General features: G+C 50.5%; 6 protein-coding genes and 1 pseudogene across 6 annotated transcripts; 3 read left to right on the plus strand and 4 right to left on the minus strand.

Moving 5' to 3' along the window:
• Nucleotides 1-174: 174 nt before the first annotated feature.
• SAPIO_CDS7887 (Uncharacterized protein) lies at nt 175-761 on the minus strand (the record flags this gene model as incomplete). The annotated part of the gene is made up of 3 exons (XM_016789658.1): nt 175-260; nt 311-473; nt 531-761. 3 exons carry the CDS (start codon nt 759-761, stop codon nt 175-177), a joined length of 480 nt encoding a protein of 159 aa, XP_016640689.1.
• Nucleotides 762-1,400: 639 nt separating this feature from the next.
• SAPIO_CDS7888 lies at nt 1,401-5,630 on the minus strand (annotated as a pseudogene; the record flags this gene model as incomplete).
• A 2,174-nt stretch (nt 5,631-7,804) lies between these two features.
• SAPIO_CDS7889 (uncharacterized protein) lies at nt 7,805-8,516 on the plus strand (the record flags this gene model as incomplete). The annotated part of the gene is made up of 2 exons (XM_016789659.1): nt 7,805-8,186; nt 8,320-8,516. 2 exons carry the CDS (start codon nt 7,805-7,807, stop codon nt 8,514-8,516), a joined length of 579 nt encoding a protein of 192 aa, XP_016640690.1.
• Nucleotides 8,517-12,159: 3,643 nt separating this feature from the next.
• SAPIO_CDS7890 (Uncharacterized protein) lies at nt 12,160-14,051 on the minus strand (the record flags this gene model as incomplete). The annotated part of the gene is made up of 4 exons (XM_016789660.1): nt 12,160-12,203; nt 12,413-13,276; nt 13,336-13,401; nt 13,478-14,051. The coding sequence occupies 4 exons, from the start codon at nt 14,049-14,051 to the stop codon at nt 12,160-12,162; spliced, it is 1,548 nt and encodes a 515-aa protein (XP_016640691.1).
• A 1,433-nt stretch (nt 14,052-15,484) lies between these two features.
• SAPIO_CDS7891 (Major facilitator superfamily transporter) lies at nt 15,485-17,443 on the plus strand (the record flags this gene model as incomplete). Its single annotated transcript, XM_016789661.1, has 6 exons — nt 15,485-15,512; nt 15,594-15,998; nt 16,061-16,578; nt 16,664-16,985; nt 17,046-17,188; nt 17,255-17,443. The coding sequence occupies 6 exons, from the start codon at nt 15,485-15,487 to the stop codon at nt 17,441-17,443; spliced, it is 1,605 nt and encodes a 534-aa protein (XP_016640692.1).
• Nucleotides 17,444-18,615: 1,172 nt separating this feature from the next.
• SAPIO_CDS7892 (putative C-5 sterol desaturase) lies at nt 18,616-19,701 on the plus strand (the record flags this gene model as incomplete). The annotated part of the gene is made up of 3 exons (XM_016789662.1): nt 18,616-19,162; nt 19,233-19,299; nt 19,371-19,701. The coding sequence occupies 3 exons, from the start codon at nt 18,616-18,618 to the stop codon at nt 19,699-19,701; spliced, it is 945 nt and encodes a 314-aa protein (XP_016640693.1).
• A 1,905-nt stretch (nt 19,702-21,606) lies between these two features.
• Nucleotides 21,607-23,306, minus strand: SAPIO_CDS7893 (uncharacterized protein; the record flags this gene model as incomplete). The annotated part of the gene is made up of 4 exons (XM_016789663.1): nt 21,607-21,808; nt 21,870-22,073; nt 22,127-23,046; nt 23,154-23,306. The coding sequence occupies 4 exons, from the start codon at nt 23,304-23,306 to the stop codon at nt 21,607-21,609; spliced, it is 1,479 nt and encodes a 492-aa protein (XP_016640694.1).
• Between the last annotated feature and the right edge of the window lie 1,629 nt (nt 23,307-24,935).

Genomic DNA, 24,935 nt, shown 5'->3' on the forward strand with positions numbered 1-24,935 from the left:
CGATTTTCATCTCCATGTTTCATTGCTGGGTCCCTTTCAATTTACCTATAAACGATACATTTCCATCCTGGCGATGCCCCAAATTGAACTAAATATTAACGTCCTCAGATGCTTTGACATTTTTCTTTCTTTTTAAGTTCCTCCTCAGTCCTACATCGTCGTCATAGAAGTCTCCTACACCTTGGGAGCCTTCCCTGTCGCGGCCTTAGCTAGATCGGCCAATGCATCCCGACGCTTAAACTTGGCATCTTGGATGACACCTACGCGGCAGTTAGCAATACATACCTCAACTCAGACTTCAGCAACTCACCAACATCAGCATCGCTCGAGAACTTGCCCGTCCACTCTACAAACGTGCTTCCTTCCAGCTCACCAGAGGTCACCGTATGGCAACGGACGGTGCTGACAGCACTCGAATACGACAGCTCGGGATGGGCCGTGATGGTGCTGTAGGTCACCAAGTGATTGATATTCTGGCGAGTTACTAGTTAGCCACGGTTCTCTAAGGACCAAAGTACGGTTCTACTCACGCTGTATTCGTCTTGTTTAACCTCCAGAACAGTCCCATCTTTGAATGTCCACTTCACCACATCTACTCTATCCGCGCCAGTGCCCTTCATCCATTCAGACGCTTTCAGAGCGTCCCAAAAGTTGGCAAAGTTATGCAGCTGGATGAGATGCCAGACGTTGGACAGTGGTGCGCGGATGACGGCACTCTCGACAACCTCGGTCGAAGTAGGGATAGTGGCGGACGACGACATGTTTCTTCGTTGTATGGGGATGCAATGTATTTAAGACTCATTCGATCGAAAACTCGGTGACTGAAAGAACACCAAGGATCTGCAAGCAACAGGCCCTTAAATCTGTCTTGGATGCACTCTGCTCTGGTGAAAGAATGTGATCCCAGTTGTCATGACATGAGCACTTGCCTTACGTCATGCTGCGGTCATCTCATCCGACAACAAACGCCACCCGAGGTCATTTCGTCCGTGGGACATGAAGACGAGAGGCTGCAAAGCCACAAAATCACAAAGCCACATCCAGCATGATTGGAAGGAAGGAATCGTAAGATTCAATGGTAGGGGTGTCCGCTAGCAAGCGTCTGCTCGTCTACACGGTGGTTGTGATAGACCCTACGAGGCATGGGCGGTTAGACAGTGGCCGCGAGAGCCTCAGAGATTGCCCTAATGATATTCGAATTGGGCTAGAGACTAACATGTATTCGAATTCTTGCGACAGATTGCCATGGCAGCTCGTCGTCCTTCTTGTGGCTGCGACTTAGATTCGTTCATGCGGCTCTGCAGGACTCGTCATCAACATCATAAAGAAGTTCCGTCTATCAAAATGGAGAACCGGCCCCAGTTCTCGCTGTCATAAGATGACCCACCAATCTTTTTCTCCTAATTCTCCGTTTCGACTTCGAATTCTGCTGGCGGCCCGCTTCTAACCACTCTGCCCTTATCCAAAACAACGCAGTAATTCGCATGCCGCACTGCCTCAACCCGGTGCGCGATCGTGATGACCGTGCTCTGCTTCAGCTCCTCCCTGAGCACCTCTTGTATGTAATGCGCAGTCGCATGATCTATGGATGCCGTCGCCTCATCTAGAATCACCACCGGACTGCGGCGCAGTATCGCTCTCCCGAGACCCACGAGCTGCCTCTGACCTTGACTGAGGTTCCTCCCGCCGCCGTCAACCCGGTTGTCTAGTCTAAATTCCCCCATTTGTCCTAGGACTCTATCTAGTACCCCGTTACACTCCTCATCGGTGTGCTCTTTCAGGGGATCAAGGTTGTCACGTAGTGTCCCCGGAAACAGAATTGGGTCCTGCGCCACGAACGTCACTCGCCGCCGAAGTGCCTGTTTATCGACCGTTGCAAGGTCCACCCCACCAATAGAGATCAAACCTCCGCCTTCAGCGTCGGGGTGAAGCGTGCCAAGCAGGCTGAGTGCTAGCGTGCTCTTTCCGGATCCAGTACGACCAGTGATGGCAACGCTCGACCCGGCCGGGATACGCAGTGAAACACCGACGAGGCTGGGGTCGAGATGTTCTGCGTAACGTAGGGTAACGTTGTCAAACACGATATCGTCGGAGAAGGTTGGCCACGCAGCTGGAGGACTGATGCATTTCTTGCCATGGTCTTCCTGCTCGAGATCCAATAGCTCGACAACACGCTCAACGCTAACAAATTGCATCTGGAGCTCGCCGTAACGGCGGCACAGAGCGTGAGTGCTCGCGACGAAGGTTGATGCCGAAGCGAGAACAAATGCAGTCACGCCACCCGAGAGTCCCGACAGTGCCGCGGTGGCTGTTAGGGCGAATGTCGAAAGGGCCGAAAGGGTGTCGAAGCGGAACTGGAGCCATTCTTGTAACGACCAGTAGAAGTGGTCCATCTGCTGGAAAGCGTCTGTAGTCTGGACGATGCGTTGCTGAAACTGTGGCTCTGCCCGGAATGCCCGAACTGTAGTGAGCCCTTCAAGGAGGGTACCGAAATTAGACATCAGGGGCGACAGGGATACCATTTCCAGTCGACGCAGAGACTGCGATGCTGGCAGGAAGCGCATAAATATTAGCACAAAGAGACCCGTGGTAATCAACGTCATGAATAGGAACAGCGGTGTTGCAGAGGCAATGACGAAGACGGCAGAAAGCCAGCTGATCAAGTACCATGCGAATTGTTGTAGCTGGTTGGCAATCTGGCCGTCAACGGTGCCCATATCAGAAGTCAGGCGATTCATGAGTCGGCCAACCGGTGTCACGTCGTAAAAACGGAACATCGCACCGCTTACCCTCTGCATTGCATCTTGAAAGAGCTGCTTCGCGGCTTCGTACATGATGGCAAGCAGGATGAACTCGGAGACCAATTGAGCGAGGACTTGGGCCATGGAAATGACGAAGAACCAGAACAACCAGGGTCGCACGTTGACTTGAGGAGACGGGAGGTACTTTCCAAAGTCAAGCCAACTGTTACCTGAGGCCGGCGCCCGCTGGACGGCTGACTCGAAACTGAGACTGTGTTGCTGAAGCTCGGTACGGAAAGCCATAGTGAGCATGTCCCTCTCTGATTTCCCATATCGTTCACCCCACTCTTTCAGAAACCAGAAGTATAGGATGTTTGTGGCGCGGAAGGCGATGAAGAAGACCACTAGGGAACCCCACCAACGAAGTTTCCCAGCCTTGACGTACTTCCAGTACACGGAAGCCATGACCCCTCCGTGGGCACGGTACTCTTCTTCGATGAATTTGTCGGGGACTGCTTTCATTTCCTCGAGAGTAGGCTCGTCCTCAGCAGTGTCGTGTTGAGAAATAGCCGCGGTTACAAGCTGCCGAAGGTCCTCGTTATTTTCCAGCTCCTCTCTGGTAATCACGTTCACTCGCCCCCCTTCCACCACATCCAGAACTTGATTAGCATATCTCATGATGAGGTCGATGCGGTGTGTGACGAAGACGACGAGCCGACCTTTCATCAGCGAAGACTTTTTGGCAAAGAGTTTTCTTAGTATAGTCTCTGCGGTTTGATGGTCCAAGGCCGCAATGGGATCATCGAGGAGAAGAATTCGCGCTCGACTGTAGATCGCCCGCGCTAAGGCGACGCGGGCTTTCTGGCCACCGGAGAGTCCCACGCCATTTTCGCCGATGAATGAGAGGTCTCCAGCCTTGAAGTTCGCCAGATCTGGCAGAAGGCAGCAGGCATCGAGCACCTGGAGGTATCTGGCCTCGTCAAATTCCGCACAAAAGAGGATGTTTTCGCGAATGCTCATGCTTTGGAGCCATGGCGATTGGGCACTATACCCGATCATCTCTGTTGGTACCCGCCTCTCGCCTGCGAGCTGATCAAGCTCCCCAAGGATAGCGTGCAAAAGAGCTGTTTTCCCGACGCCGACCTTGCCACAGACAAGGACGAGCCCAGGTCTACACAAAAGTGAGATGTCGCGGAGGACAGTCTTGTCGGAGCCGGGCCAGGAGAACGTGGCATCCTTGAGCTCAATCTCGAGTTCGGCAGGGTGGCCTACGACAGATTCATCGAGCGCATCTTTGTCGGGCTCGGCCATAAAGCCGTCGATACGGTCCATCGCAACTTTCGCGTTCAACAACACCGCGACGAGATTTGGCAATTCGCGCAGATTATTTTGGAGGGTGGTGAAGAGGGTTAGTGCGGGGAATGCTATATCGACTGTCAAGGGCTTCCGGCTGATGAGGGTGTATGCCATAAAACCCAAAAAGGGAAAAAGGTATCCCGTGAGGTTGTTCACGAAGCCATATATCCTGGTGAGAACCATGCCGAGGACAATCTTGGAGAGCTCAGCCTGGCGGCTATCAAAAATGCGGACTAGCCATGCATTCTGCCACGCGTACCACCGTAAGTGTCGGATGGCTTCGACGAATTGGCTGATCAGCTGCAACTTGCCATCCGTAATTCCGCGGCGTATCCTCTCGACTTTCACAAAGGCACGAAGGATAAAGACGTTGCTAGCCTGCCCAAGGAGGAGAACGATAATGCCAGAGAGCGACGCAGGTCCAAGAATCCGCCATATCAGGACGATGGACAAGACGAACCCAAACGGCTTGGTGAAAAGAGATCCAAATTCCCAAAAACGCTGCGCAACTTCGTACACGTCGTTCCGCATAAGATTGAGGATCTTTCCCGTCGAGGCGGGACCGCTGCCCGGGATCTGGGTTAACTTGGGTGGTATGCTACCACATTTCCTTTTCCGAAAGCAGGCCTTGAGCCATTCAAATCTCATTCGTGGGGATTTTCCATACTCGGAATCATTGGCGGCCTCATCACTTTCGTCGTTAGTGAGCGTAGTCGGAGTTGAAGTGCAGCCACTGTCCGGCGTATCGGCTATCTTTTCAGGGTTTTCAAAAGCGCTGCTGGGAAAGGTGAACGCTTTTCGCCGGAGAGTCTTCTCGTAGATCGTGGTGATCATTTCTCCTCTCGATCTCTCATACGCACGGCGGCTGAACCACATGCTAAAAACACCCGCTTGTGCCTTGGCGAGTTTAGCGAAGAGGGACAAGCCGGCGTAGACAAATGCGACTCGCAACATCTGCGGGCCACCGGCGAGTGCGGCTAGGATCTGCTTGAGGAGGACAGGTTCGGCGAGGTCCGCGAATGTCTCTAGGAATCCTAGGCAGGTAATGATGATCAAATCGAAGCCATTGGCTTTTAGAAGTCGAATAAAGACGGACCCAGTGAGCTCCCGAAAGAGAAGATGTAGCCGACCATGATGAAACTCGTAGGGAAGGAGCCACACATCGTTTTCGTGCATTTGTCTTTTCACACCTATAGAGACTAGTGGCGACATCCACGAGACCGACATCCATTGCCAGAGGGATATATTATCCTCGGGGCTCCGAAGCGATGACGTTGGTTGGGCGAAAGCCTTGCTAATCTCATCTGTGCTCCACCGGGCATCTCTCATAGGCATGTTGAGCAGTACGCAGAGGCACGCAAAGGGAATGCAGACTCCTGTTATCCACAGGCATGCATGGTCATACCAAGGACCATTTAGACCGGGAGCTACAGCGAGGATAGCAGACTCGATGAAGAAGAGGACGAATTGAATAAGGAGAACGGTCCCCGAAAGAGACTGAGGACGGTCGATAAGTAGAATGGCGCAAGACATTATCTAAGTAATGTCAGTACGAGACCCCGTTCACATCATGAACGTGGGAACCTGATTATTACATTCGGAGGCAGGGAAATCGAAAAAAGATCTCGCGAGGCGGCGACGCCAGTGGCGCTAAGAATAGCCCCTGAGGCTGTCAATACCAGCAACAAGATGGTCCATAGTGTCAATGTTCTCTCCTTCGGGGCGCCGAACTCATCGCACCGGCTTTCCGCGTCGTCCTCAACGGCAAATTTTCTCAGCCATACCGGACGTCGTTTCCAGAGCGGGCGGAATCCGTAGTGCAGCACGGTGGCAATCACCGAAGTCCATAGCGGTATGTGGCCCACGATCCCAACGCATTGTGCCCCGAAGCGTCCAAGAGAGGGTACCTCGAGTAGGGTTAGTAACTGTTGGAACACATACAGAGAGGATAGGGCACAAGGTTGGCCGTGGTGATGGCTAGACCCCTTCTTCTTTACAGGCCGTACAACATACCCAAAACTCATTGCAACAGGAGTAACAGGGCCATATGCTGCCCCAGCTCGAGATTTCCATGTCTTTTTCGCCACTCGCAATACGAAAGTTGTCCGATGAGGCTAAGTTCAAACCACGGGAACTTGTGGGAAGTTGCAGTAGGGCCAACAAGTCAACGGAAGCCTGCACCAATTCGATTGTTGAAAGTGGGGCTCGACGGCCAGAGGGACTTCTGCGGTAAGCCGAAGGGGATTTTGGCGGTCAGCTGGAAGTGGGGTGCCAAGCGCTGGGACCTTAGCTGCTCTCGGCGTGGAGGTTGTTGGCAGGGACCAGTCTGGCAGTCCGATATCGCGGATCAATTAAGCGTGATTGGGGTTGAGAGAGCGACCCATTCTCCCATTCTGGCAGCAAACATTATGGCGCCGCCTCTCAAGCATCTTGCTGTCTCTCTCACGGATGTTCCCCGCCTGAAAATGAAAAGGATAGAAACGAAAAGCAACAGGAAATCAGAACAATGCGGGTCCGTTTAACTGAAGGAGGACGGAACCTCTTTCCCCTCTTTTCCACCGTTACCTCGGCAGGACTGCCCTAGCCGTAATCACATGAAGAACGTCTAACTTTTCTGGGATGGCAGCAGTTAACAGCGACGGTTTCTCTTGTCCCAACCGAGTCATTGATCGCTGGAATAACATTAACAGTGGGCGAGTTTATTTGCGACCGCTACTACTTCGTACTAGTTGTACGGAATAGGAGTCACACGCTGAGTACATCCACACACAATAGATTCACGTACCTTTCTCGAACCCCTGATTTTCGAATCTTTCGAGGCTTCTGCCATCAGCTTATAAGTTTACTTCTTTTCACATCACTCCTATTTCGTCTTTAGGCTCTAGATTCCTAAAGAGGCCTAGAGAAAAATCCAGAAAGATGTATTTTTTAAATCCTGGAGCTATTTTTCTAATATCATCTTCGTCTTTACATACTTGGGAGCAAGGAGCCCTAGTTCGTAAAACGTCGAAGCTTCGGCTCTCTTTGAAGCTGGCACGTCGATGCCCAGGCGAAATCAATTGGTTTGAGGCTTGAGTGCTGGGAATGCACTGGGCACGCGGTGCTATTCCCGAATAGTTTTAGTCGTGCGGTCGCAAATAAACTTGTATATGGTGGTGATATTATTATTCCGTCAATTACGAAGAAGACGGCAATGGTCAAAACGACGAGCAGGGTCAGAACTCACACGAGCTCTCAATTGAGTCCGCGATTCCAAGCCACATGTGGCGGAAATTACTTCGATGGAAAGGGCAGGAGCCTGTCGAGTTAAATGAAGAGGCCCATCCATTTGTCACATTCAACCTGTTGATTGGCCCAGCTGCACTTGATGCAGTTCATGAAGTAGCATCCTGGTTTGAAACCGGGGGGATCATCGCTGTCGCCGTCGGTGTTAAAATGGGGGACCAGTTAATAAGGCATGAAGAAAAATAGACTTATTGCATATTTATAAAAATTCCATGATCACCCCTGGGCCCAAACTTCTAGTTCCGCGAACCCACAGCCGAACATCTTTGACGGATCGCTGGTGGCGGAACGCGACCAGAGTTACCAACCCTCAATCTTGGTGGAGGTTCTTCGTTCCCTCTTCTGGCGCATTGTCTTTTCTTCTTCCCCCTCTTCTTTTTTTTCCCCCTCGTTTTGATTCTTCTTTCCCCAGAGTAATATCGATGGAGAAAACCAACCTGCCCCGCCCGCTGGACGAAAACCTGCCTGAAGTCGTCCCCGACTCGTCGCCGGAGGTCATCCCGAAAAACGCCACAGCCTTCTATGAGAATCACCTCGGCGATCGGTACCCCAAATACCCAGTCATCGCCGACGATACCCCCAAGTATGTCGGTGGGTATGAAGCTTCTGCGACCGCTGACCCCGTCAGCCCGTATCCAGACTCTCCCGCGCCCAGCCATGGATACGAACAAGCCCAGGCAGCTGGCTACCCCCTCCCCCCGGCAGAGAAGAAGATACTGGGTCTGAAGAAAAGGACCTTCTGGATCGTCGCCATAACAGTTCTGATCATCCTCGCCGCCGCGCTCGGCGGTGGGCTAGGCGGCGGTCTGTCTGCGCGCAATTCAAAAGCGTCCGCCTCTTCAGAACCATCAGAGGAAGACGACCAACCAACTAGGTTAGAAGCCACATCTCCTAGAAACCAACTTTTGCGCTTCTAGCAAAGACAGCTAACATCAAGGTGGACTAAAGTGCTTCGATCCCGACCGCAAGCCCGAGCCCAACTGCGACAACTGGGTCATCATCGCGTACCTCAACCTCGAGCTCGGCAAGTCCGACGGTAACCTTCCTCAACGAGACCACGCCCGAGGACAGCTTCGCCTTCCAGGCATGGTCGGAAAAAGACTTTCAAGGCAAGGCTTCTCCCGTCTTGCGTGACGAGGGTTTACATGATCTGGGATTTTCCGCCATCAGCTACATATGGATTCCCAACTCTTCCCTGTGCTGCGTTACCTTTTGCGACGACCTTACCTTCCGATGTGATAAGTGGTATCGTCGAGAGTCGAGTGGCCCGTTTCCTATGATATATATCAGTTGCGACGGAACACGGAAAGCACAATCCTGCAAAACTAAAAGGTCGTTGCCTGTGGGTGGCGGGGCCAAGAGATGAGGGAAAATGGGGGTTGTATGATATAATAGATTCAATGTTGAGGTTTCTACGAGACGCAGACCAGAGCAGACACATGTAGTGACAGAAATATTTCACCGTGGCGACCATCTATGTCATGTAGAGCATTTCGAAGGCTCCTAAGCAGACGAACTCCATCCCAACGTGGAGTGATTCTAAGGGCGGCAAGTGTAAATGTACGGATATGTATCCGCCCGACTGCGACGCTTCCCGAACCCTGCAAACGAATTACACGACCATGTGCAACCGCGCCGCTCTATCCCTTGTTTGAATGACGTCGGTGGTTAGCGATCTCAAGGATCAGCACGCACGCAAGAAACAGCGATCGCCTCGGATAAGGCCCAATTTATTCACTGTGTAACACATCCTATCCTCGATCGCCTTTCACTTCATCGAGATGTTAATATTAATAGCTTCATCACCTCACCCCGGGTTTTCTGCGGAATCCATCACCCCACTCCTTCACTTCCGCGATTCAAAGGAAATGGGGCTTAGTGGCTGACCACCACCGCCCAGGCTCTGGGATCTCCAACCACTGAACTGTCCGCCCCATATGAGGCGTACAGAGTTCTCTCAAGGAAAATTACCAGTTCCATGAAGGATTTCCCATTCGCTATGCAAATCCTCCTCTCGAAAACTACAGTAAGCATGCTCCTAATTTTGGGAGTAATCTGTTCCCATTGCGAGGGTGGGGATCATGTCTTTTTTAAAAAAAGTTCAGTGATCAATCGATGAAACGATTCGAAACACAACGCCTATTTTTAGTGGTTTGGTGATTTATGAAACGATTGCTACCTTGTCACTACCGCTCAAAGTTTAATTAGCCTGGCAAGAGTCAAAAAGACTGTTCGCCCAAGAGAAAGATGGACTTGAGCCTGGGGAATTTGATCCACCTGCGATTTAGCTACTGCCAGGGGTGTTAGGAGAGGGATACCTGATTCCCTCGATTCTTGGCACATCGTGGCGCTGCTCAGGCAATGTTCATCCTGCCTCTGTAATTAATTCCGCCTCATTCATCAATAGCAAAAAAATGATCACAATACCGAGGTAAAGCATCGATATGCTCTCAAGCTCTACAAATTTTTTCATTCTTTTTCGTTTTGCTTTTCCTGGGGTACGGATGACGAGGAACTTTATTGAGAATAAGCGACCTCAGCATGGAAGTGACCTAACGTCTTTCGCGACAAAGAATGCCACTTGCATTCTTCAGACATCTTTGCTTAAGCGGGGTCAGTTTTACGGACCAACACGAGCAGCTGGGCGCGTAAGCTCCGCCTCACCAGATGACGAGGCAGGACGCGAGAAATACGGTAATACGTTCTAACCGATACCAGCAGAGCAGGAAAAAAATTTATAAAGTAGAGAGGATTAGCCATGCTGAACAAGCTGCACGCTTTCCCTTCATCGATAAAAATAATAACCCATTCAACGTCGAGGGCGGTACAGTCTCCGAACCACCTTGTCGACATCCATGTCCTGAACCAGTAGTGGTGTTATTCCTCACAGAGCAGAACTTCAAAAGTGCCTGGAATTGACACAATGGCCTGGCTCAGGGATATTCGCTCCCGTAAGGATCGGGGAAATATCCCGCCTGACCAACGCCTTCGCGAGCAGTTGTATAAGTGGAAGGTGTTTCAATGCGTTATCCTCGTCCTCAATCTGGCCGCAACCGCCTTTCTTACGGGGTACATTGACTCTCACAACCTTGGCTTGGCAGGGGCACTGCCAGTCTGCATCATTATGGTATGGGACGGTAGTGTCCTTTCATTGCGTCTTGTGTCCTACGCTTCCGAGACTAACATGGGCTCAAGGCTGGCGTCTCGTTGTTGGTTACTATGACCTGTAACTGGTTTGGACGATACATCAACGGCTATGGCCACCGAGTTTGTATCTCCTTTGTTCTATTATTTGATTTGGTGTGCATCGGAACCCAGGTTGCGGCCATTGTGGTTCTTAGTGTTGCCGGTTTGCCATACAAATGTACTGGGGTTACTGTTAAAGATCGTACGACCGCGCATTCCCTTTGCCTACATTTGTCGGAAACGACTGTACACTGACAAGGCAAAAAACAGATAATACCGACAGCAAACCGGCTGCCGGTTTCACCACTGTGGGGTTCGGAGATGATAACGGAAAGGGAGAACTGGACCGCTTTTGTTCCATTCCTCGTTTCTCTTGGGTGGTATCCCTCTTCCTGCTGTGAGTCAACGTCCCTTCAAGCCGCGAAAAGTATGGGTGACTAACTGTCAGCAGTGTTGCTTATGTACATACGTTTGGCCTATCTATCCGTCTCATCCACGCCCTTGGAAAGCTACGAAAGCAAGCGAAAAGAAGCGTTATCGAGGATCAGGAACGTGGGTTTGACCCATCGCAAACGCGGAACCCAGTCGACACCTTCCGGTCGCCCCCTGCTTTCCATGTCAACGTACCCGTTGCCTACCACGACACGGAGACAATGTCAAACCAATATACTCTCTCCGACCATACACCGGAAACCCCCGCGGCATCACCCCCACCTTATACTAATGAAGGAGGCATTTCCACAAAGCAACTGTGGACGAAGAAAAATACATCATGAATCAAGGGAGGAGAAGTGAATGAGGGCTTTCTTATGTTCTTACTACCCTTTATCAGAGCAGATTAAGATTGATTATTGCGCAATAAGACTTGATCTGAAGCGTTTTCCACCAGTTTGGGACTGCCCTGGGTGGTTTCTAAGGGTGGCAGCTCTCGCGGGGAAGGATCACAGGAGATTGTGAACTTAGAATGGTGTGTCTCGACACAGCAACTATTATCGCTGAATGATTTTTTGAAAATCCGCAATCGAAATCGGATAGGTTCGATCTAACGTGCGTTAGAACTTCAGCACCTCCCGGGAGGAGAGCTAGGTCCCTCATTATTTGAATTTTTATATAGGTTATACCACCACACTGCGCGATCCTCTGTTCATGAGAAGTCCTTCCATTTTGCTAGTTCGCTCTACCGAGACACAGGACTTGGAGATTTGACTGGAAGCTCTCCAAGGCGGTAATCTACCGGACCCCTTCCCGCCCATACATGTGAATAATAACCTCTAGCCCTTCCCACAGACCATGATGTGTATTGCCGTGCTTGTAAAAGTTTGTCCTCTGATTATAATATCCCCGTGTCTGGACAAGAAGATAGAATTCGGGAGAGGAGACATAAGACCTAATCAAGGTCCCGATCACCCAACTGTCACCAATAACCAGCCTCTCATACGACCGCCGAGCTCCATCGAGATCACATTTTTATTCAAATTACATATCGGGAGGCAGGTTATAATAGACATGGGTCATCTTAGGTACAGTAGTTGTTTGCCCCAGCCCCCTGTTCATCTCTCCTATGCTCTCTTGTTCAGGTATCCCTCGCGTTTCAAATGTGCTCATCTAGACGAGCTAGCCAGACGAGCGAGGTACCTAGGGCACTGTTGGTTAAAGGTCATCGCCAGAAACATGTGACTTTAACTCCTTAGATCCCGGTGACGTCCACCTCTCCCATAGAGACCGAGGCGTTGACAGTATTGCCTGGATTCCTTCCCCCCCGGCTCCTCCTGCCGTGTGTTTACTAGAGCTCGAAGCCACAACAGCAGGCAGTATTTCCGGCTCAATTTTAGCGACAGAAGTACCTCGAAGAACAGCCCCGGATTTGTCAATTGCCTCGGCCACAACCCTACCTATGCGTTTCTTAGGAATATGGAGAGATGTCTCGAAGTTTGTGCGTTTCGCCTCGCCGAGGAGTCTTTTCGACCCATGGCGATCAAAAACTTCGTAGAAGCGCCATAGATCTGTTTCAGTATCGCCGTTCCAAGAAACGTAGATTGTGGTTCCATCACCATTCTCGAGAGACACAATCGACGGTTCTTCAGTAGGAAGGCCTGTCCAGTTGAACCGGAAAGCGCGGTAATTCTCTACCGCGATGCCGAGATCCCCAGAGTCCATGTATGCGTGGAAGATCGGGGTGCCATCAGGGAGAAACTCGGTCAGGGCCCCCGAGGATCCCCAGTTTATCAGCGCATTACCGTTGGGTAGGATTTGAGTTGACCCCTGGCTCTTGGATCGGAGATCATCCGGTGGGAAGAAGGCCTGTATAAGTTCCGCTTTCCAAGTCTTGGTATTGACTCGAACAATCTTGCCACTGCTTGTAGGAGCTGTGTGGACTTCACTACCCCCATCGTGCTCGGTTCCATGTGCACTGTTGTCATAAAGACTGATGACTTCCTCATCTCCGTCTTGGGAGAGCCAACGGGCGTGGTGTTGGAAACAAAAATCTACGCCTTCGCCCAAAGTGAATGAGCTTTTCTTCCCTGCTAAGCGCCAGATAATAGATCCATCTGTTCCGTTGATCTTGTGAACCGCACAAGCGTCACGGGCCGAAATGAGGTAGTTCCCTTCCGCATCCTTGTCGACGCTGTTGATGTGAAAATAGTCCCACGCATCCGAGCTGTTGTATCCAGAGCCAGCTTGGCCTGGGTTTATGGGAAGTACGGCCTCTATGCCATATTATTAGCCGACAGTTATCTGGTTTGCAGAAAGGTCAAGGCAGACATACCATCTGGGGAAACATGATCGAGACTGGCCCACTCAAAGAGAACCTTTCCAGTTGTGATATCAAGCTCTAAGCCAAGTTAGAGTTATGGACTATAGCAACACTGCCCTTGAGCAGCGATAGAGGAGCAGTCACATTCACAAACCTTGGATGATTGCGTTGACGATCCACTGCTGCTCGGGCTTAGCACCCCAAGCGGCCAGGTCCCGAACAACAGGCTGATAGATTTGAATCAAGCCGGACTCCTCGTTAATGATATGAAACTCGTGTTTATCAACCAGTTTGTGACTGCCAGCCCGCAGCTCCCGAATGGTCTCGTAGTGCTGATCCATCAAAGTGATATGCCCATGCCCATGGCCGTAGCCAGGATTATGGTCACCTTCGAAACTGAAGAGGACATCCTGGCCACGCCAGCGTGCGGCCTGAAAGTTTGTAGCCCAGATGCTATAAATAGCATAGCCGGACCAAATCAGGTCGCCATCATCACGAAGGATGTATGGCCCTGCCTGCCGCGGGCCATGCTGCTCCGACGGAGTATCCACAAGGCCAGCGAACGGGGAGATGAACAGGTAGCCTTTCTCAACCTCCTCGGTTGCCTGGATTGTGATATTCAGACGCGGGGGCGCGAGATCGCTACGAGAACGGAATTGCCAGTCGGCGAGACCCGTGTGGAATAAGAAAGCAGCTGCCAGGATGGCCTTGGTGCACGTGTGGTTCATCGTGGTTGACTACTCATCCCCAGTAGGTCAGTATCGATCAATGTCTTCTATTACGAAGGAATAGGTACATTCACCTTTGCGAAGTACACGCCCCAATATTGAAAAGGCTTTATAAAAATTTATCCCAACAAGTTTGACTTTCCCTAATTGCTTGGTTCTTAGATCAGCAGCTGTCAGTTTGGAGCCCCTGATCCTAGTAGCAAGATGGACCTTTTTAAACATAAATTGAGCAGGTTAAAGATGTATTGAGAATGGGAAATGATTCCCTGGGAAATCTCCCCCATTGCCGAGCGAATTATTGGCCTAGCTCACGCTGCATGGCATCATGAACGATATCAAGCTCGCAATAGTTGACTCAAGGCGAAAAATGAGCATGAATTCCAATGGCGTCAAGAGGTTCATTGGTTCCGATGATCCCACGTCTTCTGCTTCCGTGATAACTCAACACCTGGTTACTGATGCGAGCCCGCTCCGCTGGCAATGCACCATGGGCCAACACCGAGGGTTTTTCGACGGAAAATGTCCCATCGGTCCAACGCGTGCAGGCATGCAGGAATGGAGCACTTCGAACCGATAAAGTCGAACATAGCCTCCCTTCTCCGTGACGACATCCCTGTCGTGTTCCGCATCCCATTGTTCAATAATCTGCAGGTTCGGCAACCGGGAAGACGGCACGCAACTGAGCCCTTTGAAGACAGACTTGGTAGGTGTCTGACTTCCATTTCTCTTGAACTTTGCCCCGGGGGTTATTGAAAGTGTTGGACTTCTCTTTGCGACCCGACATTCGCTTGTCCTGATAGGCATAACCCCACTCTCCTCCCGGCTATAATTCAATGCCACGAAGTAAGTCAACGGATGATTGGGAACATGAAAGCGGGAATGTGTCACTCGCCGAAGCGTACCCTTGTAAAGGTGGGGGTGAGGGAGACTTTCTTGATTATGCAACAAGGAAAAAAAAAAACCGAACCCTTGCTCTTGTGGGATTGATGCATGCATGACACACGCACGAATCCGATTTGATTTTAAGCTGGCATCCACTTGTGACAACATTGACAAGGCAGAATGCTGTTCTCGCAACGCGCCCTAAAATCCCGAACCGCTCAGAGTTGCATCACGACTTCCGGACCTCGGCGAATCCAATTCCTCACAGTATCTTCGGGATATCCTCCGAAATTACGTGCTTGGAGTGACATCTAACAGGCCAAGCGGAACCCACGACGCGCGTGAAGGTGGAGTCTCTGGTTCACGAAGGAGCGCTCAGCCAGCACTTGATATTTTAATGTGAGCCGAAGCTTATTGCATGACATTCCAGTCGTTTTCCCTCGTCTGCACTCGCTCGCCGCGTATGTGAGCCCTCTCGGCAAACCCGTTCAACAGATATCCCTGCCCACAGCACTTCTATACTTCCCTCTCCCTCATCGCCGCCAGCCGCCATGACCGTCCCAATTCAGAAACTCCTAGGTACTAGTGATACAGTGAATAGGCCCAATTCCACTTCGAGACATTTGTCCCAACCCACACATACCGAGTCTTGTTTGGAAGCTGGTGAGCACGAACCGCTACTTCAGCCAGCCCCTGTAGCGCCAACCACCGGGGAATGGAGCCCGCCAGCCGGATTCGAGTGGATCCAAGTGGCTATCATGTCCAATGTCTTTCTGTATGGGTTTGACGGGACTATCACTGCGGCCACTTACGCAGTAATCAGCTCTGAGTTTGACGCCGCCAACACCGCGTCCTGGCTGACAACGGCGTATCTCGTCACCAGCACGGCCTTTCAGCCTCTCTACGGCCGGTTCTCGGATATCTTTGGTCGTCGAGTATGCTTCTTTGTGAGCAGCATTACATTCGGTCTTGGCTGCCTAGGTTGCGGTCTCGCTAGTAATATAATCTTACTCAATTGCATGCGCGCTCTGACTGGGTTCGGCGGAGGGGGTCTGATGACCATGGGTGAGTGCCTGATACCTCATCTCATGGCTCTGGCAAACAAACCTCTAACACCCTTGCAAAAGCCACTATTGTCAATTCCGACATGATTCCATTTCGCAAACGAGGCATGTACCAGGCCTTTCAAAATGGAATGTTTGGATTCGGGGCAGTTGCTGGAGCCTCCTTTGGCGGATCCATCGCCGATCACATCGGCTGGCGCTGGTGCTTTCTGTTGCAAGTCCCCATCTCCATCATGGCCCTTGCCCTCGGCGCCCTCGTGATTAGAAACCCCGAGGGTGGATTTAATCCGGATGACTCTTTAAAGGCTATCTGGGCCAGGGTTGACCTTTCTGGGGCGTTACTCCTAGTTGTTGCAGTGTCCGTTCAATTGGTAGGTCTAAGTCTGGGTGGGAACGAGCTGCCATGGAGCAGCCCCTGGGTCGTCGGTTCACTACTCGGGAGCGTTGTTCTGTCGATTGTCTTTTTGATGATCGAGGCGAAGACGACAGCGGTGCCCGTCATCCCTTTGCGAATGCTGCGTGGAAGCCTTCCCATCTTAACACAAATCTCCAATGTCTGCGCGGGTGTTGCGGCATACGCAGTACGTTCTCTTGCCTTTTCCACTTTCTTTTCTCGTTCCTAAAACGTGTTAACAAGGAATAAACGCAAAACTGACAATCAAACAGTATCTATTCATGCTCCCTTTGTTCTTTCAGGTCGTTCTACTGGATTCGGCGAGCAAAGCAGGGGCTCGGCTCGCCATTCCATCACTTGCAACTCCGGTAGGCGGGTTAATCGCCGGGGTAGTTATGTCTCGTTGGGGCAAGCTCGTCTGGCTCGTGCGGCTCGGCGCCATCCTCATGTTGTTCGGGAATGCCCTTGTGACCTCGTTGAAATTTGAGGACTCTAAGTGGAAGTACAGCGTGTATATCTTTCCGGCCAATCTCGGACAGGGTATTATATACCCTGCCATGCTCTTTACGTCCTTGGCATCATTTGATCATGCAGGTAAGTTCCATGACAAGAACTAAACCGTCGCACAACAAGACTAATGTCGACTTCTACTAGACCACGCCGTGTCAGCCTCTACCGTGTACTTAATCAGATCTCTGGGGACCGTTTGGGGAGTGGCCATTACTTCTGCAATTGTGCAAACTACCCTCAGCGCTCGGTTGCCTCAGGCCCTTAGTGATGTACCGGATAAACAGAGGGTATGTCTTTCCCCGATGGCTTAATCGTTTTGCTGCTCAGAGACTAAAAACACCGCCGTCCATTAGATTATTGAAGCAATTCGACATTCCGTAACCGCCCTAAAGGACCTACCTATGGAGATCCAACAGCCGGCTCAGTTGGTTTATTATACGGGAATCAAGTATGCCTTCGGGGCATCCACGGCGTTTGCCGGGATTGCTTTTGTCACATCTCTGTTTGCGAGCTCACGTGGACTTCGGAGTACACACAAATAGATGAATTGGACTTGAACTGCATACCCTGTAAATCCTCCAAGCAATTATCCCCCCAAGGTTGCAGAGATGGTCACTGGCTATCATATGATTCGCATCATAACGCCTTGTGTGGAAAAGAGGTGTAAGTTAATAGGCCCATCGAGCCGCTGCCGAAGCTAGATCATCATTATCAACGAAAATCAAGCTCCGGGTGCGACTCTATGGCATAATCCTAACTTGGCTTCTTCCTTTAAGCAGAAAGAGCTAAATTCTTCAGAACTGGTGGTTTATCTTCCGAGAAGATCCTACTAGCTTCGGTTTGCTGACTCTTAAGGCCGTGTTCCTGCAACCTGCGGATTTTCACTAACCCAACTATATTGACTCTCGAACTTGTGTGCCTTGGCTTGTGGGAGGTCTGACTTCTTGGGGACGATGCGGGGAAACGGACACCTCCAATTCCATCGAGACCAATCAATAAATATTGCTGAGGTATCACAGGTTCAATGGGTTTCATTATATTAAGTAGTACTCCAAATAGAGACTGGACCTACCACAAGTAGAATTTATTTTTTTTTTTTTTTAAAAAAAAAAAAAGAAGAAAAGGATCGTGTTGAAGTTGATCTCATTTACGGGTGTTCCGACGGCTCAGCGGGAAGCATCAGTTAGTCGATTGTTTCCTCTTCGTAAATTGCTTGGAACATTGTCCCTGCCCAACACTGGCTACAAGATGAACCCAGACATTAATTTAGACCTCCTGGACTTCCGGTCGCCCAATTCACTTGAGCTTGCTTTAAAGGCGAAAGTATAGAACGCAGCTGTTCCCCGTGCTCTTTTCGTTGGACGCAGCTTGCCAGAGAGAATGAAGACACACATCATCTGCAGTTTCTCAAAACCGCAGCAATTGGGGCCGATCACCGGATGTTGTGCTGACTAATATAGCAGAGACTTGATGGAAACAGAATTTGGCCCGGAGATAAGACTCCAGCTATCCGGAACGGCCCATTCCCCACTTCTTAGATTGGATTTCGCCTGTCACGCCAGTGACGCCATAAATATCAGGCAACAACGGCTAAAAAAAATTAAAGGAGGTGAGCGATAATCCTCCGATCAAACCGAAAAACAACCTCTCCTCATCGCGCCATTCCTCACTCACCGGTCGATGTCTCTCGGATAAGCCGTGCCGCCGATTCACAATGGACGTAGCTCTCGAGATCTTGGACCCTTTGGTCCTGGACAAGGCGTATGCCTACTTCGTCCCCGCTGCGACGATTTCCAATTCCACTGGCCTCCCAAGTCTCGATGTGCCATCGTCATCGTCACCACCCGAGTCGGCTTGGCCGCGCGACAATATCCTGCGGCAATGCATTTCAATCTTAGTGATTACGCAGCTTGGGGCTTCCATGCTCTACTGGATCTTCAGCGCGCTTTCGTACTACTTCATCTTTGACCGGCGTTTGGAGTACCACCCTCGTTTCCTGAAGAACCAGGTGAGACAGGAGATTGTATCGTCGATGAAGGCCGTTCCGTGGATCAATATCATGACCCTTCCCTTCTTTCTGGCTGAGGTGCGAGGAAAGAGCTTCCTTTACACCAATGTCGAGGACTATGGTTGGGCTTGGCTTGGGATTTCGACAGTCGTGTTTATGATCTGGAATGACTTCCTCATCTACTGGATTCACCGCCTCGAACACCACCCTAGCGTCTATAAGTACGTGCATAAGCCTCACCATAAATGGATTAGTAAGTTGCCTACCCTATCCTTCAGCCGACCAACTCGGAATAATCAGAGGTGCTAACCGACGGTCCCAAGTCCCGACGCCATGGGCGGCCTTGGCTTTTCATCCTCTCGACGGCTATGTCCAGTCTTTGCCATACCAGTGAGTCCTCGATTCGACGTCCAGCATTTGTCATCGTTCGAGGTGTCGCACTTTCTAACACTCCTCTTTAGCATCTTCGTGTTCGTCTTCCCGGTGCAAAAGTACCTCTATATGACCTTGTTCATTTTGGTGCAAATTTGGACTATCTTCATCCACGACGGGGACATGATCTCAGGCCATTGGCTTGAGAAGTACATCAACAGCCCCGCGCATCATACGCTGCATCACATCTACTTCACCGTCAACTACGGACAGTACTTCACCTGGGCTGACAGCTACTTTGATTCGCATCGCCCACCCCGCCCTGAGCTTGATCCCCTGATCGAAGCGTTGAAGGTTATGCGTGCAAAGGGGCTAGTGGATGAGAAGGGAAATCCGATCCAGAAGAAGAAGAAGGAATAATGGGTCCAGTCGGATGCCATTAAACACACCCACCGATCTGGGTGGGGAAGGATTTTGACCAACAAGAAGTTCAGGATTCCTATTGTGGTCAGGTTTTTCCTATGGCGTTTGGGTGGGATAGTCGTGAACGTTGAGTTCTAACAGTTGATGACACGATATTAGCCCTGAGAAGTCCCATTGCCCGACTTCTAAACATGACTATCGTTCTTCTCGAGGGCGTTGGAGTACGAGATCTCGGCTGCGGGAGGACATCTCGTCAGTGTTTATATCACGATAATGAGCAAGGGGCCGTTCACCTGGTTGGCTGAGCAGGGCTTGGGGTACCAGTGGAGTGTGAATCGGTAGATCAGATGAGTGTAGTGATGCTGGTGCTTATAATCTTTGCTCTCTAGCCATTCTGCCATACACATGTTGGTTAGAATAATTCATATTTTAATAGACCATTACGTCCTTTGACCATCTTCATTCACATTTCTTTTCCTACCAGTCGTTGAGGTTAGACGCTATCATAACAAAGGGTAAGTTCGCGTCTCGGGATTGATTAATTCCTCTTGTCGTGTTCCTTAGAGGAATGCAGATGATTCCAGCAAATGATAAGTCGCTATGTTGAAATGTTGCACAGTCCCATCGAGCAGCTCAGTCTCACTGCAGATAGCGTCAGACTTGCCCATCTCAGGGCAAAAGAGTCCGCGCTCTTTGGTCAAAATGCTAGACATAAAAGGGTCAGCCCTTTGGCCTTTGGGCGAGTCGGAAGACTCCAATTGCTGCAGCGCATAGCATTTCTCTCTTGCAAGGGTCCCGATAATCCCCACCATCCTAGCATCCCCTTCGAGTCTACGACATCGTCAGATTTTCTTTTCTGACACGGGGTTGGGTTGGTGTTATCTCATTTGTAGATCCGTGCCTGCGGTCATGAACGGCGCGAGACCGCGGCCTCCTCAAACGCACCTAAAGGGATTGGCGCGACTGAGGAAATATTACAGTGGTAGCTATCGTTGCAAGAGAAAGTGCGAATCTCAATGGAGGTCATATTATGTCTACTCCCCAGTCAGAGTTGTTGCCCAGTTAAAAAGAGCTTCATGATTTCCCGACGAAGCGTTTGTGTGGAGGATGCATCCTCACGGTATGGCGGGCTAAAAATACCACTGGGCAACTTTGCTTGCTTGAGATGAAGAGTGGGGGTGTGTGTGGGGTACTGATTAAAATGGAGAAGTATCGGTGTGGCAGATCAAGTAAACTCCTTCAAATTGTTACCGCTTCGTGATGTAAAGTTGTTGCCAGAAATCGAAAGGGAGTGGAATTCCAAGGAAACTTGGGGTCTCGTGAACGAATCGTCTGAGTTGATAATTATTGTTTTAAGTTATTCCGCCTCCTTCTCCCGAGAAAAAAAAAATACACCTTCTTTTCCAGAGTAATCAAGACCGGTACTTCATCTTTAACATCCAGTCACTGATACCTTTTACCCCTTTTCGAAATTGCATTCATAAGTCAAGGCAGGGATGACGGGGAAAACGGGGAGAAGACGGGAGCGGCGTGATTGGTTGGTCATGCTACCCCGCGTCCCCACAGATAGACAAATGAGATCTTGGGAAGGAAACTAAACGACAAAGGTGCCAGGCCAGCATTCGTTTTCTCTCCACTCTCAAGTACTAGTACATCAAGAATCTCCAATAAACTTAGATTGGCCAATCAGTCCCGAGTAACGAAGGTAGCGACTTTTGACTTGAGCGATCATCCCACAGGCGCCAGCCTCATTTTAACGAGATGGGACTCAAGGACACAGATTGTGGACGAAGTAATTAGAGATGGTATTTGCTTAAAAAAGCCAGGTATTCTAATAATGGAGGATACCGCCATCTAGGTTCGTTTAAATTATGTGACAACAATCCTAACAACCTGCAACACTTATATCACCCATCGGAACGACTTGTTCTCCCTATCCGTCATATCTTCAAGACCATGCTGGAACTGGGGCTCTCCGTAAATCTCATCGCGCCGCTTGTTCTTCCTAGCCAGGGCAACTCGAAGGGCCAGAGCAATAACACTAAGCGCAGCGAAGCAAACCAGAAGTCCCGTGAAGCTCTCGTTGTATCGGGGTGCGAATTTACTGTTTCATCGATTAGCGACGTTCACGCACCTTCCTCTCCAGGTACACTTAGTAGACTTACGCGTCGAACAGCAACGGTCCCATGATGTTTCCGACACAGTAGCCTATCCACACACCTGCGGCGTAGGCTCCCTTCTTACTGTATCCCGCAACGTTGGATGTGCCCAAAGCGATGACCTGGATCCAAGCCGAGGAGAAGAAATTGACCAAGTACAAGCCGACGATTCGTCCAGCAGCTTGAGGCATATGGTTAGGAAGTTGCCACCTGAATAGCTTGTTAGTCAACTATGAGCCTGAATCGAAGTCGGTCCAACTTACAAGAGACAGCAGCCGAGGATGACGGGGAGGCAAGATAAGGATAGGGTGTTGAGTCTTCCAAACTTGGTGCCGCCAAGCCACCCGGATCCGAGAATGCAGATGAATGCCATGACACCGGTCGGCAAGTTGAGCAAGATGGAGGTGTATGCATCAAAACCCATGCCTGCAAAGACGACTGACGAGAAGATGGTCATCGTGGCCGCACCGGTGGTAGACAAGATAGCCATAAGCATAAGTGCCCAGAACTGATAGTCCCGCAATGCCTCGAGAGCTTGGTAGAACTTGAACTGGGTATGCTCGCCGCCGACATTGTCGCGCTTGATACGCTCCAAAAGAATGGCCCTGTCCTCTACAGTCCAGCCCTTGGCATTCTGAGGCGTGTCCGGAAAGACCCAAAGCAATGCGATACCCCAAAGGAAAGTGATAGCACCTGCTACGAGGAACATGTATTGCCACTTGTTCAACAAGCCTCCGTTGATATGGGCCATTCCGTAGCTGATCAAAGGACTCACGAGCATGCTTCCACCGCTGCAGGAATACCAAATAGCGCTGCGGAAAGACTGCTCTTTTTGGGTGTACCAGAGTCCGACGACGAGCATGAAGATGGGACTGACTCCGGCTTCAACTAATCCGAGGAAGAAGCGGTTCGCAAGAAGTCCGCCAAATGTTTTGCACGTCGGCGTGAGAAGCACAATAATGCCCCAGATGATAGTCAATGTCGAGCAAACACGTTTGGGGGTGAAGCGCTGGGCGAGAAGAGAGCATGGATACATGCCAATCATATGACCGAAATAGAAGATGAGGCCCACCCAGGAGTATCGGAGGCCTTTTTTAAGGTCGAGGTCGTCTCGAAGACCGAACACGGCGGCGTGCGAAATAACCGCCTTATCGTAGTATTGGATAGCGTAGGTGAAGCAGAGCTGTTGGTGCCGCAAAAGGCGATGGCGGTTAGTATGCATTAACCGGACTGACGCGACGCCTGGAACAGAAAACGGAGACAAGAGGAAAGAGATGGAACTAATCATACCGCAGGCATGAGATACCAATCAATCCTTCGAAGGATACGTTTGTTGGTCGCCTCGTCGAAAACAACACCTTCCTCGCTCGAAGCTACACGCTCCAGCATCTCCTCCTTCGTCTTCGTCTCCATTTGCGTATCGCGAGAGCCGCGGGGACTCATGACTGCAGTTCTTCTTGACGCGGAATGATGCGAAAGGGATATTATCGATATTGACGACCCTGTACTGGGGAGGACACAGAAGAGAAGTGGAGAAAGATCCAACTTGGGCAACGCTGAATAAGTGGGAGACACGAGCTTTTATGTCTCGTATTCTCTTGTACCCTAGCGCCCGGGCCTGAAGAGGTACTGTTACGATGTACAGAATTTTCCTGGGGTTCGTTTGTTCCACTCTCCCTTACCCCGGTTTTTTTCGTTCCCGCTATCTGATGCCGACTGTAGTACTTACCCCGCGGTCCCACTGGCGACGAGACCACGCTAAGCTTTTTTTAGGTGATTTATGCAACACGATCGAAGTGTTTCTTTGGCGTAACTCAGATTATACCGAGGCATCACATCGAAGAGAAGTTGGGGAAATTGCGGGGGGCCTAACCTCTTGGGTGCAAGGGGGATGATCCTAGTTGGGGGGATTATGGGGAAGTGGGCAAACCGCACTACCCACATGCGGAGCGTAGTATGAATGCAGGCCCACATGTGAACAATGGCCACGAGTCAGGCTTCTCCACGCTCTCCTTGTCCATTGCCCACATGGATACGTCTCATAATAAGGCAGGCATGGGTCAATATCGACCCACCCTCAGCGAATTCGAATCAACTGGAGAGCAGTACGTATCCCGGCCAGCCAGGTGCTTGTAACCAATCCCTTTCCTTGGAGGGCTGAATGGTGTTTCCAATGGTCTGGCTGCACTAACCGAGTCCACTGCCTCCCCGAGGTCCCAGACGGAGCCCATCAGAGTTCGGATTCACATCTCGGCTCCGTGGTCATTTCATTAGCTTCACTCTGGTTCGATATCAAGGATAATTATCCTCATTCGGACTCAAACTCCGTCAAGATATAGATGGAACCATATGGCTATCTGGACAAAGCTTGTAGTACTGCATTTCACTCTTGTAACGATGGGACTTTGAAGGACAACCTCCGAGGAAGCTTGCAGAATCATCCCGCTTCAAGTGCCGTTGCCATGAGAAGCAATCCGGCGGTTCAAGCGCGCGAAAAACAATGTTCCCTGATAAAACTAGAACATAGATTTGGAGCTATCCCCAGTAGGGATTGCAGAGACTTGCATACAGTTAGTTACCTTACATATTCCACACGACTTCTGCTTAAGAAAGCCATATCTAGCTCGTCGCCCAGCACTTGTCCCTACCTCGCGGAACGATCGAGCAGCTTGCGATTAGTGCTAATCTAGCAGGCTCTTTTTCCGACACTGCCCACTCCGAAACTATATGAAAATGACATGGGGAAAAAAAGTTTATGGATGTACCCAGGGGCGTCTCCCGTAAATTTCTCAGAGGGATTTCTATTCGTTGAGCAGCTTCCTGGCTGTCTAACTTCATTCGCCTCCAAGACGGTGTGGCAGATATGAAAGAGAAGATAGCCGTAGCAAAGACATGACTGCACGACTTGCGTGTGCATTTTGGGAAGAAGAGGTGAATGGCTTACTTGAGCAGTGATTGAAATTTGTGAATTTCGGTCGAAGTCCTGAATCTCCGTGCTTGACATCACCAACCCAGAGCTCGACTCCAGGGCCTCTCTCGTCGGCCCATGACGGTCCCCTGGCTCTTTCCAGC

The sequence above is a fragment of the Scedosporium apiospermum genome (genome assembly GCF_000732125.1).
Source record: "Scedosporium apiospermum strain IHEM 14462 chromosome Unknown SEQ_SAPIO_0112, whole genome shotgun sequence".
In the NCBI taxonomy this organism is placed as follows: Eukaryota; Fungi; Ascomycota; class Sordariomycetes; order Microascales; family Microascaceae; genus Scedosporium; species Scedosporium apiospermum.